Below are 17,917 nucleotides of genomic sequence, written 5' to 3'. Positions count from 1 at the left end.
GTCTGCCTATTGGGTAATCCAGCCCTGGGCTCATGTATTTACCTCAAGAGGTCCCAGGTTTGATGCTGCCTGCCGACAACCGGGGTCTGTCGGTGTTACATATGAGCAGGTGCTTTTCCAACCTGATCTCAGACACAGTCCACACACTGTGTAGAGTCCAAACTTGCTCCCTTGTTGGGATTTGGGTTTTTATAACCAACATGTCAACAAAGTTGAGCTCGAATCTTCTCCCAGGCTTGGCTGCTCCTAAGATTCATCCTTCCAGATTGCTCAGTCCACACACTAGATCTTCTCTCCAGATAGCCATTCCCATCTCCCTTTCATCCAGGTGCAATAAAGAGCTACCTGCCTGTGTCTGCACTTACTGTTCCCCAGCAGAATCAACGCCTAGAAGGGCTTATTTCAGGTAAACATGGCAGCTTGTTACAGTGTTAGACAAACGCGAGATAAGATTGGACAAAAGCTCAGGTGATGGAAGACCTAGGATTTACTGATTGACGAGGAAGCCAGTCAGAGGGATTTCTCAAAGGGGTGGGTTTAACAAGGGATTAGAATGGGAATGGGGCTGCTTGGGTGACGAGAACATGGAGACTGTTCCACCTGTAGAGGAATCCAGATGGAAAGGTGCAAAATGAAGAGAGGGAGAAGTAAGGCAAAAGTCCTGGGAAGAATATAAATAGTGGGAGGAGTATTGGGGGCAGAAACAGCAAAGGTGAAGGTGGGGACAATATTATGTAGAGCCTTGCATTTGAGAGAGGGGCCTGAACCTGATGGAGTAGGGGTAGCAAAATAGCCTGTGTCCAGATGGAGGAAGATGACTTCAACAACATCTTTCATTTTTTTTTCTCTGCAGTCCAGGTAAGCTCAAACAAATGCCAGAGACAGTTCAAAGAGCTGTCATCAGACTTACCCAAATGAAAATCATTTCCTATTCTTTTCAGTAATACATGAGTCTATAATACAAAGTGATACACACAGCACAATAGGTTTCAGAGTAGCAGCCATGTTAGTCTGTATTCGCAAAAAGAAAAGGAGGACTTGTGGCAATTTAGAGACTAACAAATTTATTTGAGCATAAGCTTTCGTGAGCTACAGCTCACTTCATATCCGATGAAGTGAGCTGTAGCTCATGAAAGCTTATGCTCAAATAAATTTGTTAGTCTCTAAAGTGCCACAAGTACTTCTTTTCTTTTTACAGCACAATAGAAGGATTTCTCATGGGATATTTTGGTGGTTACTCCCGGTGAGTGGCTCATTTTTACAGGTAGTTTCAGTGTTTCAGAAAAAGGCAAAGTCCAGTAATATAAAGAGGGTTGAGAATGCAAACAAACATTACATACCGACCTAAAGATTTTTACAGTCCTAATAACAGAGAGACACTCTGGACTCTTCTGACATGACTGAGAGAAATATTTGCTGTTGATCCATTTAGAGAGACTAATCCGGATTCCCTGTAAATGAGCAGCTTGCTTTTCAAATGCCACAGAGATCTGCACACTATAAAATTGCCATTTGGTATATATCATATGATAGAAAGCATCCAAGAGCTTAAAAAAATACATGCTAGAATCATGAGTCAAATTCAGTCATGTGACTAAGGGGAGGTACTGAGCTGGCTTCTAGCCAGTGGCAGAAGCTGATGGGTGGAACAAACAGGGCATGAAAAGACTAATAGGACTAACGGATCTTAGAATTGTGGTACCCTTATTTGGATCTTCAGGAATGTAGGCTATAGCAGTTTTGCAGCTCTACGAGCCTTTTGCCTCACACTGGAACTGTTTCTGACACAGTAGAATCCTGCTGCTTTGTGGTAGGAAGGATAGAAAAAGAACATGGCCTGCATTTTGAAGGTAAATCTCTATCTGTTGCTTGAATGCATTGTTAAAAGGAGCCCCTTGCTGCTCTGAGGCACGGATTCAATGTGGTCCTATTGCATCTTAATCTTAGCTGTCTCTTTGAGTATTGGTTTTGTTTGGCAAATGAATATGGAGAGATTCTGAAACGCACAGCTGTGTTCTGCTTCCCTGTTCTGCCATTCTTTTCCTTGTTCCCTGCATTGTTAGAACTGCAGGCTATCAGCTAGTGGGAAAGGGACTGTGTGCAGAGTAATAGGAAGGGGGTGCAGGGCTCTGTCTTGTCTTAGTTGACTTTGAGCTGAAATCCTTCAGGAGCTATAGCATGAGGGAAACAGACTTACAATACAAAAGACAAAATCGGGGAAGCTGTTTTCTTTCCACAACGTGCAGCACTTAACTGCTTTAAAGAAAAGCTTGCAGGCTTACAAGAGCTGCACCAAGTTGCTCGTTAAGCACACTCCCCTTCTGAATTTACGTAGGAGCCATATGCTACTACATTTTAGAGCCAAATTGCACTCATTAGGGTCACTATTTTAAGGATTTTTCCCAACAAATGCCAACAAATATGAACAGAAACTTCTCTTGCACTAACATCTTCCTGTCAGATACTTTCTTCCCAGCTGCTTTCTTTACTAAGAGAATAGTATTCACAAACAATATGTTTTGTAGATGGGAGCATCTCTATAGCACTACAGAAGAACTGAATCAGATGGGAGGAGGTGGAAGTGCAAGCTGATAAAAACCATGAATCTTTGTTTCATTACGTTATTTTCCCCAGCGGGGAGTCACTATTAGAACACTTGTGTTTTTTATTCCATGGTTTAAAGATAAAGAAGCTGATGGGTCTCATTGACCTGCAGTCTGCCACCTTTTTCCACACCTACATTTTAAACACATGCATGGCACGTTCAACCAAGTAAATAAAGCATGGCATGCTGACCCATCTGCAAATGATCCCTTATTTTCAATTTGATTAGTCCTCTAACAAAGGACTGATCAAGCTTTGGGACAGCCTGAGATAGCAGCTTTCTCCAAAATATCTGCAAAGTTGCTAAACTGAAAATATTGAACTTACAATATTCTTCAAATACTAACAATCCTTGTTTCTCCAAGAATGACATTCATATGATGATTTTTGTTTTTCATCTGAACTTTTTTCTTAAAAGAACAACCAACCCCCTTATTGTCCTTCTTTTCCCTGCCCCAGCGCCTCTGTAAAACAGTATGTGCCTGTGTCTTAGTTTGCTTTCATGCACGTGTAGCTTGTTGCAGTTTTTATTAATAAATATGTTGAAAGCTGCCTCAGGTGCAGAAATCTCTTCTTGAAGTGTCCCAGTAACTAACTCCCAGGAACAGGCAATGTTGAAAGAAGCGATTTGATAAATTAAGACATGGGACTTGACATATAAGCTCTCGCAATTGGGCCTGGGTTCACTAAGATAAAAATACGTATTTTGCTCTTAAATGTCATCGGTAGTCATATCTGCCACCCATCCAGAATATGATATTTTAGATCACTAGCTTCACTACTTTTTCTTACTACTAGGAAAGTTCTTCTGCCCTCTGGCCTGAAACGTGAATAAGCAGGCCCCTTTGCAGGAAGAATCAAAGGTCTTTTACCCTGGGTGGCAGCATTCTTCCCCTTCTGCAGGACCAATCTGCACACATCTGATCTCTGCAGAGCCTTCCTTTATAGACTGTTTATCATATAATCCTGCTTTTCCAAACCCCTTGAGTTCCACCGGGGTCTGATCATTTAAATTTAAATCAATGGGTACCACAGAACGGCTAGTGCTCTCTAAAGACAACTGGTCTAATTCTTAATCTTGTTAAAAGAGGCAGGTGTGAGGATAAAAAGTGAAAGAGATATGTGGCGATTAGGATTGCAGTAAAGCAGAGGTGACTCTTCCAGCCAGACAAGCTAAATGAATAATCTAATTGCCTAGAGAGAGAAATAATTCATTATTCACTTCAACATACAAGTTTTTCATTCAACCTCCAAACCATAAACACTTGCTTTATCACATGAATAGGATTTTTCAGACCTAGCACAAAAGGAAAGTAGTAGACACCATAAAGGGACTTCACAAATTGTTTTAACATGATGATGAAACTCAGAATATGTACCAAACTTGTGAGTTGCACTTAGCTACACCCTTTTCCTGAAACTACCCCAGTCCTGCCCCCATTTGTACCCTGCTTTTTTGGTTTTTATGTTCTATAGCTTTTTTGGTCCATTGTAGTCAGTACCCTGATGTCTGGGGGGGTGGGGTAGGTGGAGGATTGCTTGTCCTGTGGAGGTGGATTTTCAAAGAGAGCTGTATACAGGCAGAGCAGTAGACTGAGAGTCAGGATGCCTGTGTTCTAATGTTAGCTATGCTACAGATTGTGACTTTCTGCAACTAACTCATGTAACTGTCTGCCTCAGTTTGTAGGAAGGCTGGAGTAACACCTGCCTCAGAGGGGTGCAGAGGTTTGGTTAATGTCTATAGAGCACACTGGGATCCTCTGATCCAAATTACTGTATAAGCACAAAGGACAATGGTGACTATTAGAAACTGGCTAGTTTCATATACATTAAAAAGATACCAAGTCCTCCCTTTTTACTATCCATACTATAGGAAATACCTTGAATGCTACAAATATTGAGGTAATTAAAGTGTAAATACTTACTGAATGAATAATCTGAGGCGTTTTGTTACGTCTTTGTCTGTCCTGTAACATCAGTTAAGATCTGGTGGGTTGTCTCTGCTGAGGGTTTCTGAAACTTTATCTTCAGATCAGCGGTGGGGCATTCTATCTCAGTGGACACAGCAACGCTCGCTCCTCCTAGTGATCTGCCAGAGTCCATAATTACTGAGTTGTAGGGCACAGCACAAGGGATGTTTGTTTTTTTTGCAGGGCTCTAAATAAAATCCATGGCAGACCTACTGTTCACTCACCTAGTCTGTCTTGGATACAACCAGTTTATCTTGTGGTTAATTGTTACTGTGGCTCCCACATGCCGTGGCAATGAACACTGGATAGGTTTAATGGTTGCCATTTAAAAAGTTCTCTTTATCCTTGTGAGGTCTTAGAGACCACAGCGTCTGCTGTGTCAACTGTTGGTAAATGTTGACTTTTTAATGGTCAGCCCTGTAAACAAATAAAGGAAATGACTTCAGACAAGCCCCAATTTTTGCTCACTTTGAGAATGGTCATCATCTGTGCTTGCCTTGCACTGGAAAGTGCTAAAAGAATGACTATACAAATGTTTACTGACGTCTATTTATATTCTGTATTGACATCACCTGCGGAGGATGTCGAGTTGTAATATTTTAAAGCAAGTTAAGAAATAACCTAACATGAACATTAGCCTTTTACATGCCTAACAGTAGGCAGATTGGTTGAAGGGGGGAAATCAGGGGGTATTTTATTTTTTTGATTATTCCATTCCTCTCCCCAAGCTGTCTCTTTCCATGGGAGTATGTGTTTTGTCTTCATGGCACAATTATTATTTTTAGTGGGCAGGGCTGATAGAGTAGAATTTGTCACAAAGCTCTGTCCCATACATGGTGTGGGCCTAGGACCTGCTCTGGTCCTGGACAACTATGCAGCAAAGAGCAAATACAGAATCTAGAAAGAGGTTTCCTCCCTACTGGTATATGATGCACATTTACAATACAGTGAATAGAGGTTATTTCATGCATGCCTTTTGATTGCTGTAAGGCGGTTCTGCCCCAGTGATCGTATGTGAAATTGAGAATGAAACCTGTCCCGAGTAAAATCCTGTATTTATTTGTATTTTCTGAGGACATCACTTCTACATGGTGCAAAGGCAAAATGTGAGAGTACATTTCCCCTCACAAGGCATGCAGGCAGGCTAAGCAGGTGGCCAGCTGGGATTCCTGATATCCTTAGCTTTTGTTTAAAACTTCCTTTAAAAAGTCAAATTTTGCACATTTAGCCCTAGTCTACACTACAGATTTATGTCAGTATAACCCTGTTTCTCAGAGGTGTGGAAAACCGGCACCCCTGAGCCGACACAGTTAAACTGACCGAATTTCTGGTATAAACAGTGCTGTTGATGGGAGGGCTGACATAGCTATGAGTGGAGTACCTATGCCAGTGGGAGAAGCTCTCCCATTGGTGTAAGTAGAGTCTTCACGAAGTCCGCTCCAGAGGTGCTGCTGCAGTGCAGTAAGTGTAGACAAGCTCTTAAGTATGTGCCTAGCATGTTCAAGTGCTTTGGTTGGTCAGGGCCTGTCATAAATATAAAGGGAAGGGTAAACCCCTTTAAAATCCCTCCTGGCCAGAGGAAAACTCCTCTCACTTGTAAAGGGTTAAAAAGCTAAAGGTAACCTCGCTGGCACCTGACCAAAATGACCAATGAGGAGACAAGATACTTTCAAAAGCTGGGAGGAGGGAGAGAAACAAAAGGTGTCTCTCTGTCGGTATGCTGCTTTGCCGGGGATAGAACAGGAATGGAGTCTTAGAACTTTTAGTAAATAATCTAGCTAGGTATGTGTTAGATTATGATTTCTTTAAATGGCTGAGAAAAGAATTGTGCTGAATAGATTGACTATTTCTGTCTGTGTGTCTTTTTTGTAATTTAAGGTTGCCTAGAGGGATTCTCTATGTTTTGAATCTAATTACCCTGTAAGGTATCTACCATCCTGATTTTACAGAGGTGATTTCTTTACTCCTATTTACTTCTATTTCTATTAAAAGTCTTCTTGTAAGAAAACTGAATGCTTTTTCATTGTTCTCAGATCCAAGGGTTTGGGTCTGTGGTCACCTATGCAAATTGGTGAGGATTTTTACCAAACCTTTCCCAGGAAGTGGGGTGCAAGGATTGGGAGGATTTTGGGGGGAAAGACGTGTCCAAACTACGTTTCCCAGTAAACCCAGTTTGGTGGTGGCAGTGGTTATTCCAAGGACAAAAGATAAAATTAATTTGTACCTTGGGGAAGTTTTAACCTAAGCTGGTGAAAGTAAGCTTAGGAGGTTTTCATGCAGGTCCCCACATCTGTACCCTAGAGTTCAGAGTGGGGGAGGAACCTTGACAGGGCCATAGCTAGGCTCTGCAACCAAGTTCTTCTATTGCCACTGCTCCATCAGTCTATTTGGTTAACCCCCCAGGCAGAATCTCCTCTTAATCTGGACTGTCAGCTCTTTGAGCCAGAACTGTCTTCTTACCATGTGTGTTCAGTGCCCAGCACAATGGGGCCTGGACCTGTTTAGGGCCTCTAGCCCCTGTTGTAATATAAATAGTGCTAATATCTGCAGGCAAATTCTAAATCTATACCTGGGACTAAAATAACAAAGCCGAGCTCAATCTACTGAACCGCCCAACTTGGTAGAAGCTTGTTTAAAGGGGGCAAGAAAGCTGAAGGTCGTCAAAGGGAGTAAGTCCTGGTGTCTTTGCCATTTGGATGATAGCATATTGCCCCTCTAACTTGTCCCTTCCATGAGAGAAACTCTGCAAGGGAAGGCTCAAAGATATTTCCTCCCAAACTTCTGCATTGTCTGAGGTGTGGTGTTTGCCCCCCCCTTCCCCCCACCCCTTGCAGAATAGGCCATAGGTTTGGCCCATGCACTTGTCAGCTCCTGAGGATCTGCAGGACGTTGGGCCATTTATGTAGAGGACCTGTGAATCCATGTTGATCCTGGGTCCTTGGCATCCCGCTGGGATCTGTGTTTGTAAAGGGAGTGAATGGGGACTTCCCATAATGGAGAGGGTTCTGTGGGAAAGGCCTTACAGCCCATCCTGGCCCACCCACTGCCTGCTTCCTCCTCCATGTGGTGCTTCAACCCATGGAGAGCACTGTGCAGTGTCCAGAGGGAAGGGAACATAGCAGGGCTGGTGGCTCCCTTCCATATGAGAGGATCCCTCTGTACAGAGGATTCTCAGCAAGCTCTGTGGTCCCTGCAGTTTAATTTAGTGTGTGATTCTTCCCAGCTGTCTGTCCTAAAATCATGTGTAGTTTGGCAGGCTGCTGTACTTGAGTGGTGGATGAAGCCATTCCCTTGAGTATATGGTTACATCTTCAGGGATGAAATGTGCTACACAAATGTACAGGATCAGTCTTCTGAGTTTTGAGTTGTTATAGCTGCCATTTTTCCACACTTGATGGGATCAGTAAGACTCCTTTTAATTTATACTTTTTTGTTATGGAATGCATAACGGGTGGAAGAAATTGTCATGTGAGGAAAATATAGGAAGAATTTGTACCTTTCAGGAGAGTTATCAAAGAAATGTAGTGCTGGAAGGGATCTAGAGAGTTCTCCCAGAGGCTTTCAGCTGGTCTGCCTCTTATCTCCTTCTGGACATTAGAAGTGAATTCTTGATGGATAATACAACACCCCCTTCCACCCCGCTCCCATTTGTCCTTCCTGAATAAACTACATCCCTCTATACCAATATTTCAGTCATGAGATTTATCCCACCAAGTCTTCTGCCAATTAAATAATAATTTAACTATGTATGAATCCCTTTCAGTTCTTCCTGTTTATTCCCCATACTCCTTGCATTTGTTTATGGACATATAGGTTTTTGAGCAGATTCTGCTACTGATTTCACTCTTGTTGCTCCTATGACCCTGTTGTAGTTTTCCATGCCCTCATCCTCCTACAAACATCTACCCTTCTATTAAACATAAAAAAGGTGAGTTTATCTGTGGGCTTTTCTGACCTGTCCACTTTGAACCTAGTTTAAAGCCCTTCTCACTAGGATGGCAAGTTGGTGTGTGAAGATGTTCTTCCCCCTTCTTTGTCAGGTAAATCCCATCTCTTCCCTGCAGACCTCCTTTTCCATGGTCAAAGAAGCCAAAGCCCTCCTGTTGACACCATCTGTGCAGCCATGCATTCGTCTCCAGGATCCCTTACCCTCAACCGAGAGGATGGACGGGAACTCAACTTGCACTCCCAATCCGTTCACCCTCTCTCCCAGAACACTGTAGTCACTGCTGATCTGCTTAGGGTCATTAGTGCCCATGTGGATGAGAAGCATGGGGTAGCGGTCAGAAGGATGGATGAACCTCTGCATCCTTTCTTGAATAAGCTACTTTTGCACCAGTAAACCTGTATCCACCCTAGGAGTTGTAATGATAGAACTGTTTCGATTAAATAATTACAGCCCTAACCAAAATAGTTACACCCTCACAAACTTTACATGGAGACCAGGCATAATTATATTTAAAATATTGATAACTATTCTGCTAGAGATCACTTTAGCAAAATAATTTGGCAAACATGCTTATTCAAGGTAGTTGTATAACCCTGAAAATGAAAATGATCTATTGAGTCATTTCATCCATCCCCAGAGCCCCTCTTTGAGGAGAAAGAGGGAAGCAGGGGCAGAGACAGATAGAGAATCCAAGAACAAGCAAAGCTCAGGAGAAAGTTTTGGCTGAGTTTCAGGGCTTTTTTTTTTTTTAACCACCATTAAAAGCAATCCCCATTAAAAGGGGGGTAAGTTTTGCATACTTACTCAATGCATGTGATGTGCTGCTGAGTGTGCCATGGGGAAAACCATGAAGAGAATCTTAGGCCAAGTCTACGCTACAAATTTATATCAGTATAACTACATCACTCAGGGGGGTGAAAAATCCACATCCCTGAGCGACATAAACCTAAATCCCAGTCTAGACAGTGCTATCTCAGCCTGAGAGCTTCTCCTGTTGACATTGCTACCCTGTCTCTTGCAGAAGTGGATAACTACTTCGATGGCAGAAGCTCTCCTGTCTGCATAGGAGCTTCTTCACTTATGTGCTACAGCTGCATTGCAGCTGTGCTGATGCAACGTTTTTAAATGTAGCCCTGCCCTCACTAAGTAAAATAAAGCAGGTAGCTCCTTATGACAGACACATTTTCTTTGCATTAACAATGGGTGGCTGAACCCTAGCGCAGTCAACAAGAATCAAGGTGTAGACGAGGAGACTTTCCTCAAAAAGCAGTTGGAAGTAACTAGAAAAAGTTGTTTACTTCATGGGTACAGCAATTAGTGAAGAAGGGATGCAGAGTGAAATATTTATACTCCCGCTTTCTTCTTTTAATGACACATTCCTTGCATGTTGATATAGTATAGGAACAGCGGTCTTGGATCTCTTCCCCTTTAAAATTCTCTTTGATACCTTACACCTATGCTATGGAAAGCCTGGCAGGTTTATAGCAAAGGAATGTCCTGCTGAGCTGGTCTAAGATGAGAATTTATTCCCCAGTGATTGGTGTTGAAGTCTTAATATGAAAAATCAGAAACCAAACTTCATGTTAGTTTCTTGCCATTTCTCAACCTTTTCCTTACCCGTGGTTTTATCTCCTTCCATCTCTATAGAGTATTCAGATTTAAGAGCATTTCATTACCAAAATGATGGGATAATATAGCATCAAGAAATGACAGGGCGTGTTTTATTGGCTCATTAATACACATGTTAGTAGCACTGTGAAGCCACTCAAGGCATGTATTAATGGACCATTAAAACTCATACCTGGGAGTATTTTAATAATAACTATTACATTTTTGTGATGTGTGTTACTGTGCAAATGGGTGTTTTTGCTTCCTATGTACTGCACCTTTAAACTCCTAAGAACTTTGTCTCTCTGCAGGGCTTGTTCTGAGGGCTTGTCTACGCGAGGAAGTTTTGCTGTTTCAACTACTCTGGTTTAGTTAGTGTCAAAACCCTTTTACTGTGGTCATAGTTATACTATTATAAAAGTGCTCAGTGATCCAGTTCATTCTGGTTCAGGAAATGAAATAAGCTATACTAGAAAAAGGCACCTTTATGCCAGTGTAACTGCATCCAAGCTGGAGCTTACCACTGTAATTATATTATTTAAAAATCATCTGCCTAGCCAATATAGCTGTACTAGTGTAACTTCTCTAGTCTAGAGCAGTGGTTCTCAACATCCACACCCCTGAGTGATGTCACTACAAGGGAGCTGGATTAACCATGCCAACAGGGAGAGGTCTCTCCCGTCAGTATAGAGCATCATTAAAGCGTTACAGCAGCGCAGCTGCATTGGTGCAGCTGTGCGGATGCTGCCCTTAGAGGTTGTACAGGGTCACGTCCGGCAGTGGAGAACCCGGATTTTTAACACGACCGAGCCAAGGTCTCACCCACTTAGCCCTGGTCTACACTAGGACTTTAGGTCGAATTTAGCAGCGTTAAATCGATGTAAACCTGCACCGGTCCACACAATGAAGCCCTTTATTTCGACTTAAAGGGCTCTTAAAATCGATTTCCTTACTCCACCCCTGACAAGTGGATTAGCGCTTAAATCGACGTTGCCGGCTCGAAATTTGGGGTACTGTGGACACAATTCGATGGTATTGGCCTCCGGGAGCTATCCCAGACTGCTCCATTCTGACCGCTCTGGACAGCACTCTCAACTCAGATGCACTGGCCAGGTAGACAGGAAAAGAACCGCGAACTTTTGAATCTCATTTCCTGTTTGGCCAGCGTGGCAAGCTGCAGGTGACCATGCAGAGCTCATCAGCACAGGTGACCATGATGGAGTCCCAGAATTGCAAAAGAGCTCCAGCATGGACCGAACGGGAGGAACGGGATCTGATCGCTGTTTGGGGAGAGGAATCCGTGCTATCAGAACTCCGTTCCAGTTTTCGAAATGCCAAAACCTTTGTCAAAATCTCCCAGGGCATGAAGGACAGAGGCCATAACAGGGACCCGAAGCAGTGCCGCGTGAAACTGAAGGAGCTGAGGCAAGCCTACCAGAAAACCAGAGAGGCGAACAGCCGCTCTGGGTCAGAGCCCCAAACATGCCGCTTCTATGATAAGCTGCATGCCATTTTAGGGGGTTCAGCCACCACTACCCCAGCCGTGTTGTTTGACTCCTTCAATGGAGATGGAGGCAATACGGAAGCAGGTTTTGGGGACGAAGAAGATGATGATGATGAGGAGGAGGTTGTAGATAGCTCACAGCAAGCAAGCGGAGAAACCGGTTTTCCCGACAGTCAGGAACTGTTTCTCACCCTAGACCTGGAGCCAGTACCCCCCGAACCCACCCAAGGCTGCCTCCTGGACACAGCAGGCGGAGAAGGGACCTCTGGTGAGTGTACCTTTTAAAATACTATACATGGTTTAAAAGCAAGCATGTGAAAGGATTACTTTGCCCTGGCATTTGCAGTTCTTCTAGATGTAGTCCTAAAACCTTTGCAAAAGGTTTCTGGGGAGGGCAGCCTTATTGCGTCCTTCATGGTAGGACACTTTACCACTCCAGGCCAGTAACACGTACTCGGGAATCATTGTAGAACAAAGCATTGCAGTGTATGTTTGCTGGCATTCAAACTACATCCGTTCTTTATCTCTCTGTGTTATCCTCAGGAGAGTGAGATATAATTCATGGTCACCTGGTTGAAATAGAGTGCTTTTCTTCAGGGGACACTCAGAGGAGCCCATTCCTGCTGGGCTGTTTGCCTGTGGCTAAACAGAAATGTTCCCCGCTGTTAGCCACAGGGAGGGGGGAAGGTTGAGGGGGTAGTCACGCGGTGGGAGGAGGCAAAATGCGACCTTGTAACGAAAGCACATGTGCTATGTATGTAATGTTAACAGCAAGGTTTACCCTGAAAGAGTGTAGCCACTGTTTTATAAAATGTGTATTTTTAAATACCACTGTCCCTTTTTTTTTCTCCACCAGCTGCATGTGTTTCAATGATCACAGGATCTTCTCCTTCCCAGAGGCTAGTGAAGATTAGAAAGAAAAAAAAACGCACTCGCGATGAAATGTTCTCCGAGCTCATGCTGTCCTCCCACACTGACAGAGCACAGAGGAATGCGTGCAGGCAAATAATGTCAGAGTGCAGGAAAGCACAAAATGACCGGGAGGAGAGGTGGCGGGCTGAAGAGAGTAAGTGGCGGGCTGAAGAGAGTAAGTGGCGGGCTGAAGAGAGGGCTGAAGCTCAAATGTGGCGGCAGCGTGATGAGAGGAGGCAGGATTCAATGCTGAGGCTGCTGCAGGACCAAACCAGAATGCTCCAGTGTATGGTTGAGCTGCAGCAAAGGCAGCTGGAGCACAGACTGCCACTGCTGCCCCTCTGTAACCAACCGCCCTCCTACCCAAGTTCCATAGCCTCCACACCCAGACGCCCAAGAACGCGATGGGGGGGCCTCCGGCCAACCAGCCACTCCGCCACAGAGGATTGCCCAAAAAAAAGAAGGCTGTCATTCAATAAATTTTAAAGTTGTAAACTTTTAAAGTGCTGTGCTTAAAGTGCTGTGTAGCATTTTCCTTCCCTCCTCCACCACCCCTCCTGGGCTACCTTGGTAGTCATCCCCCTATTTGTGTGATGAATGAATAACGAATGCATGAATGTGAAGCAACAATGACTTTATTGCCTCTGCAAGTGGTGATTGAAGGGAGGAGGGGCGGGTGGTTAGCTTACAGGGAAGTAGAGTGAACCAAGGGGCGGGGGGTTTCATCAAGGAGAAACAAACAGAACTTTCACACCGTAGCCTGGCCAGTCATGAAACTGGTTTTCAAAGCTTCTCTGATGCGTACCGCGCCCTCCTGTGCTCTTCTAACCGCCCTGGTGTCTGGCTGCGCATAACCAGCAGCCAGGCGATTTGCCTCAACCTCCCACCCCGCCATAAACGTCTCCCCCTTACTCTCACAGATATTGTGGAGCACACAGCAAGCAGTAATAACAGTGGGAATATTGGTTTCGCTGAGGTCTAAGCGAGTCAGTAAACTGTGCCAGCGCGCCTTTAAATGTCCAAATGCACATTCTACCACCATTCTGCACTTGCTCAGCCTGTAGTTGAACAGCTCCTGACTACTGTCCAGGCTGCCTGTGTACGGCTTCATGAGCCATGGCATTAAGGGGTAGGCTGGGCCCCAAGGATACATATAGGCATTTCAACATCCCCAACAGTTATTTTCTGGTCTGGGAATAAAGTCCCTTCCTGCAGCTTTTGAAACAGACCAGAGTTCCTGAAGATGCGAGCGTCATGCACGTTTCCCGGCCATCCCACGTTGATGTTGGTGAAACGTCCGTTGTGATCCACCAGAGCTTGCAGCACTATCGAAAAGTACCCCTTGCGGTTTATGTACTCGGCGGCTTGGTGCTCCGGTGCCAAGATAGGGATATGGGTTCCGTCTATGGCCCCACCACAGTTAGGGAATCCCATTGCAGCAAAGCCATCCACTATGACCTGCACATTTCCCAGGGTCACTACCCTTGATATCAGCAGATCTTTGATTGCGTTGGCTACTTGCATCACAGCAGCCCCCACAGTAGATTTGCCCACTCCAAATTGATTCCCAACTGACCGGTAGCTGTCTGGCGTTGCAAGCTTCCACAGGGCTATCGCCACTCACTTCTCAACTGTGAAGGCTGCTCTCATCTTGGTATTCATGTGCCTCAGGGCAGGGGAAAGCAAGTCACAAAGTTCCATGAAAGTGCCCTTACGCATGCGAAAGTTTCGCAGCCACTGGGAATCGTCCCAGACCTGCAACACTATGCAGTCCCACCAGTCTGTGCTTGTTTCCCGAGCCCAGAATCGGTGTTCCACAGCATGAACCTGCCCCATTAGCACCATGATGCATGTATTGGCAGGGCCCATGCTTTCAGAGAAATCTGTGTCCATGTCCTGATCACTCACGTGACCGCGCTGACGTCGCCTCCTCGCCCGGTATCGCTTTGCCAGGTTCTGGTGCTGCATATATTGCTGGATAATGCGTGTGGTGTTTAATGTGCTCCTAATTGCCAAAGTGAGCTGAGCGGCCTCCATGCTTGCCTTGGTATGGCGTCCGCACAGAAAAAAGGCGCGGAACGATTGTCTGCTGTTGCTCTGATGGAGGGAGGGGTGACTGACGACACGGCTTACAGGGTTGGCTTCAGGGAGCTAAAATCAACAAAGTGGGTGTCTTTACATCAAGGAGTATTTCAGGCAGGACTTCACGGAGGGTTCCAATAAGAAATGGTGCACCTAAGTTATCGTTCTTATTGGAACAAGGAGGTTAGCCTGGCCTCTGATTGATACATGGCTAGATTTACCTCGCTGCACCTTCTCTGTGAGTGACTGCAGTGTGACCTAGAGGAATGAGTCCCCTAGACAGGGGAGGAGGCAAATGAGTACAAAACAAATCTGGTCTATTTCTTGTTTTGACCCACTCCATCTATCTTTTACATCTTTGGCTGGCAGCAGACGGTGCAGAAGGACTGCATGCCATCCACATCTCATGGCTGCTCGGCAGAAGATGGTACAATACGACTGCTAGCCATCCTCATCTCTTGCCTGCCTGGCAGAAGATGGTACAATACAACTACCTGCAATCCTCATCTCTTGCCTGCCTGGCAGAAGATGGTACAGTATGACTGCTAGCAGTCCGTATCGCCTGCCCGCTCACCATAAGACGGTTCAATAGGACTGACTGCAGGACTAAAGAGAATGACCTGGTCAAGTCACTCCAAATTTAGTCCCTGTGCCCATGTCTGCCCAGGCGCTCCCAGCCGACGTGGCCAGGAGCACCTCGGACACGACGAGGACGACTACCAGTTGTATTGCACCGTCTGCTGCCAGAAGGCAATGGGTTGCTGCTACTGTGTAGCAAAGCCGTACCGCGTCTGCCAGCACCCAGAAGACATAGGGTGACGGTTACCTGAGCAGGCTCCATGCTTGCCGTGGTATGGCGTCTGCACAGGTAAGTCAGGAAAAAAGGAGCGAAATGATTGTCTGCCCTTGCTTTCACGGAGGGAGAGAGGGAACGGGGGCCTGACGATACGTACCCAGAACCACCCGCAACAATGTTTTAGCCCCATCAGAGTGCTCCATTGTGACTGCTCTGGACAGCACTCTCAGAGCCCGATTGTTTGCCGTTGCTCTGACGCCGGGAGGGGCGACTGAGGACACGGCTCACAGGGTTGGCTTCAGGGAGCTAAAATCAACAAAGGGGGTGGCTTTACATCAAGGAGTATTTCAGGCAAGACTTCACGGAGGGTTCCAATAAGAAATGGTGCACCTAAGTTATCGTTCTTATTGGAACAAGAAGGTTAGCCTGGCCTCTGATTGATACATGGCTAGATTTACCTCGCTGCACCTTCTCTGTGAGTGACTGCAGTGTGACCTAGAAGAATGAGTCCCCTAGACAGGAGGGGGGGAAGCAAATGAGTACAAAACAAATCTGGTCTATTTCTTGTTTTGATCCACTCCATCTATCTTTTACATCTTTGGCTGGCAGCAGACGGTGCAGAAGGACTGCATGCCATCCACATCTCATGGCTGCTCGGCAGAAGATGGTACAGTACGACTGCTAGCAGTCCGTATCGCCTGCCCGCTCACCATAAGACGGTTCAATAGGACTGACTGCAGGACTAAATAGAATGACCTGGTCAAGTTACTCCAAATTTAGTCCCTGCGCCCATGTCTGCCCAGGCGCTCCCAGCTGACGTGGCCAGGAGCACCTCGGACATGACGATGACGGCTACCAGTCGTACTGTACCATCTGCTACCACAAGGCAAGGGGTTGCTGCTACTGTGCAGCAATGCCGTACCGCATCTGCCAGCACCCAGGAGACATAGGGTGACGGTTACCTGAGCGGGCTCCATGCTTGCCGTGGTATGGCGTCTGCACAGGTAACTCAGGAAAAAAGGCGCGAAACGATTGTCTGCCCTTGCTTTCATGGAGGGAGGGAGGGAACGGGGGCCTGACTATATGTACCCAGAACCACCCGCGACAATGTTTTAGCCCCATCAGGCATTGGGATCTCAACCCAGAATTCCAATGGGCAGCGGAGACTGCGGGAACTGTGGGATAGCTACCCACAGTGCAACGCTCCGTAAGTCGACTGTAGCCTCGGTACTGTGGAAGTGCTCCGCCGAGTTAATGCACTTAATGCACTTAGAGCATTTTCTGTGGGGACACACACACTCGAATATATAAAACCGATTTCTAAAAAACCGACTTCTATAAATTCGACCTTATTCCGTAGTGTAGACATACCCTTAGCCACACTATTTTTCAGACTGTGCTAAATCTGTGGACTCTGCTATCCTGCCTGTAAGTACTGCTCTAACCATACTCTGTGCCCAGAGCCAGAAATAGAATCCATCTCACAAATAGTTACCCACTGGCAAAGTATGTCATGTCCCCCTCTCGGAGCTGGTCCATATAAGGGATAATAGCTCATTCTGCTGCCATTTGCTCCTTAGCTGAAGTGATACAGGTCAGGGCTGTAGATCGAAAGCTCCTCTTTTCCAGCCTTGCTGATCATCCATGTGGACAGTCAATACGGTTCCTCATGACTGAATGTGTTGTGCTTCGGAATCTGGTCCTGGCTTTTGTCACCTGGACTATGAGAAGTGAGACTGGATGGATCTAGGCATGCTTGCTAAGTGCATGGGGCTGCCCATGTCTCTCGCTGTGTTTCAGGAAGTCCTCTACCTCTCTTGCATTCCTTTGGAGAGAGTATTCCCCTGGTCCTCTGAAGCTTCACGTTGGACCTTTGCCCTGTGGGAAGGCCCCCACTTCCTAGCCATCCCACCCTCCACTTGTGTTAGTTGCATGCTATCCAGCTAGCCTGTCCAGGGCACATCTCCGCATGCTCATGCTCCAAAAAGGTCCATTCCTTACTCTCCTGTCCTGCCCTGACAACATGTATATAAAATATTTGTACAGCTCATTTGCATGCTTTATTGTAGGCAAGGGAACATCTGAAGAATGTATGAAGCAACAATGCTACTGTTACCCAGGGTTCTTCCAACCCAAAGCTCTTGGTAACTTTTATTCTGTGTGAGGTGGTGTCAGGACATAAATCAGGGGAGACACAGCCATCCGACTGATAGATGGCTGGCACAAACAGGACAACACAAGAGTGCTTTCACTTAAAGCTAAGCTTTACTTAGTCTCAAGCACTTACACATGTGCGCAACAGGTTAGTAAACACCCCCAACCTTCGATAATTACCGAAGCTGAGTGTGGCTTTCGAGTGGCACAGCGGCAGCCCGTCTCCTGATGGGGAACACAAGATGCATCCAGATGGAGAGTCCCCCCTACCTCAAACTTTTCCCCCTTATTTATACATTAGTAATACAATGACATGTCACTTAAAGAAAACTTGTTAA

The 17,917-nt window shown here is 45.6% G+C and overlaps 1 protein-coding gene across 2 annotated transcripts in view; it reads left to right on the top strand.

The window, feature by feature from the left end:
* The first annotated feature begins 1,641 nt into the window (after positions 1–1,641).
* Positions 1,642–17,917, top strand: part of ST6GALNAC3 (ST6 N-acetylgalactosaminide alpha-2,6-sialyltransferase 3) — a 331,756-nt gene continuing 315,480 nt past the window's right edge. For both annotated transcript variants that reach the window (XM_084637351.1, XM_084637353.1), the window contains exon 1: positions 1,642–1,850. In XM_084637351.1, coding sequence (XP_084493477.1) covers positions 1,833–1,850 — 18 coding nt within the window. In that variant the 5' untranslated portion in view covers positions 1,642–1,832. The remainder of the gene's footprint in view (positions 1,851–17,917) is intronic.

Source organism: Lepidochelys olivacea, assembly GCF_965140295.1.
Source record: "Lepidochelys olivacea isolate rLepOli2 genome assembly, chromosome: 8".
In the NCBI taxonomy this organism is placed as follows: domain Eukaryota; kingdom Metazoa; phylum Chordata; order Testudines; family Cheloniidae; genus Lepidochelys; species Lepidochelys olivacea.
Note: the sequence above shows the minus strand (reverse complement) of the source record. Positions and strands in the feature narration are given on the sequence as shown.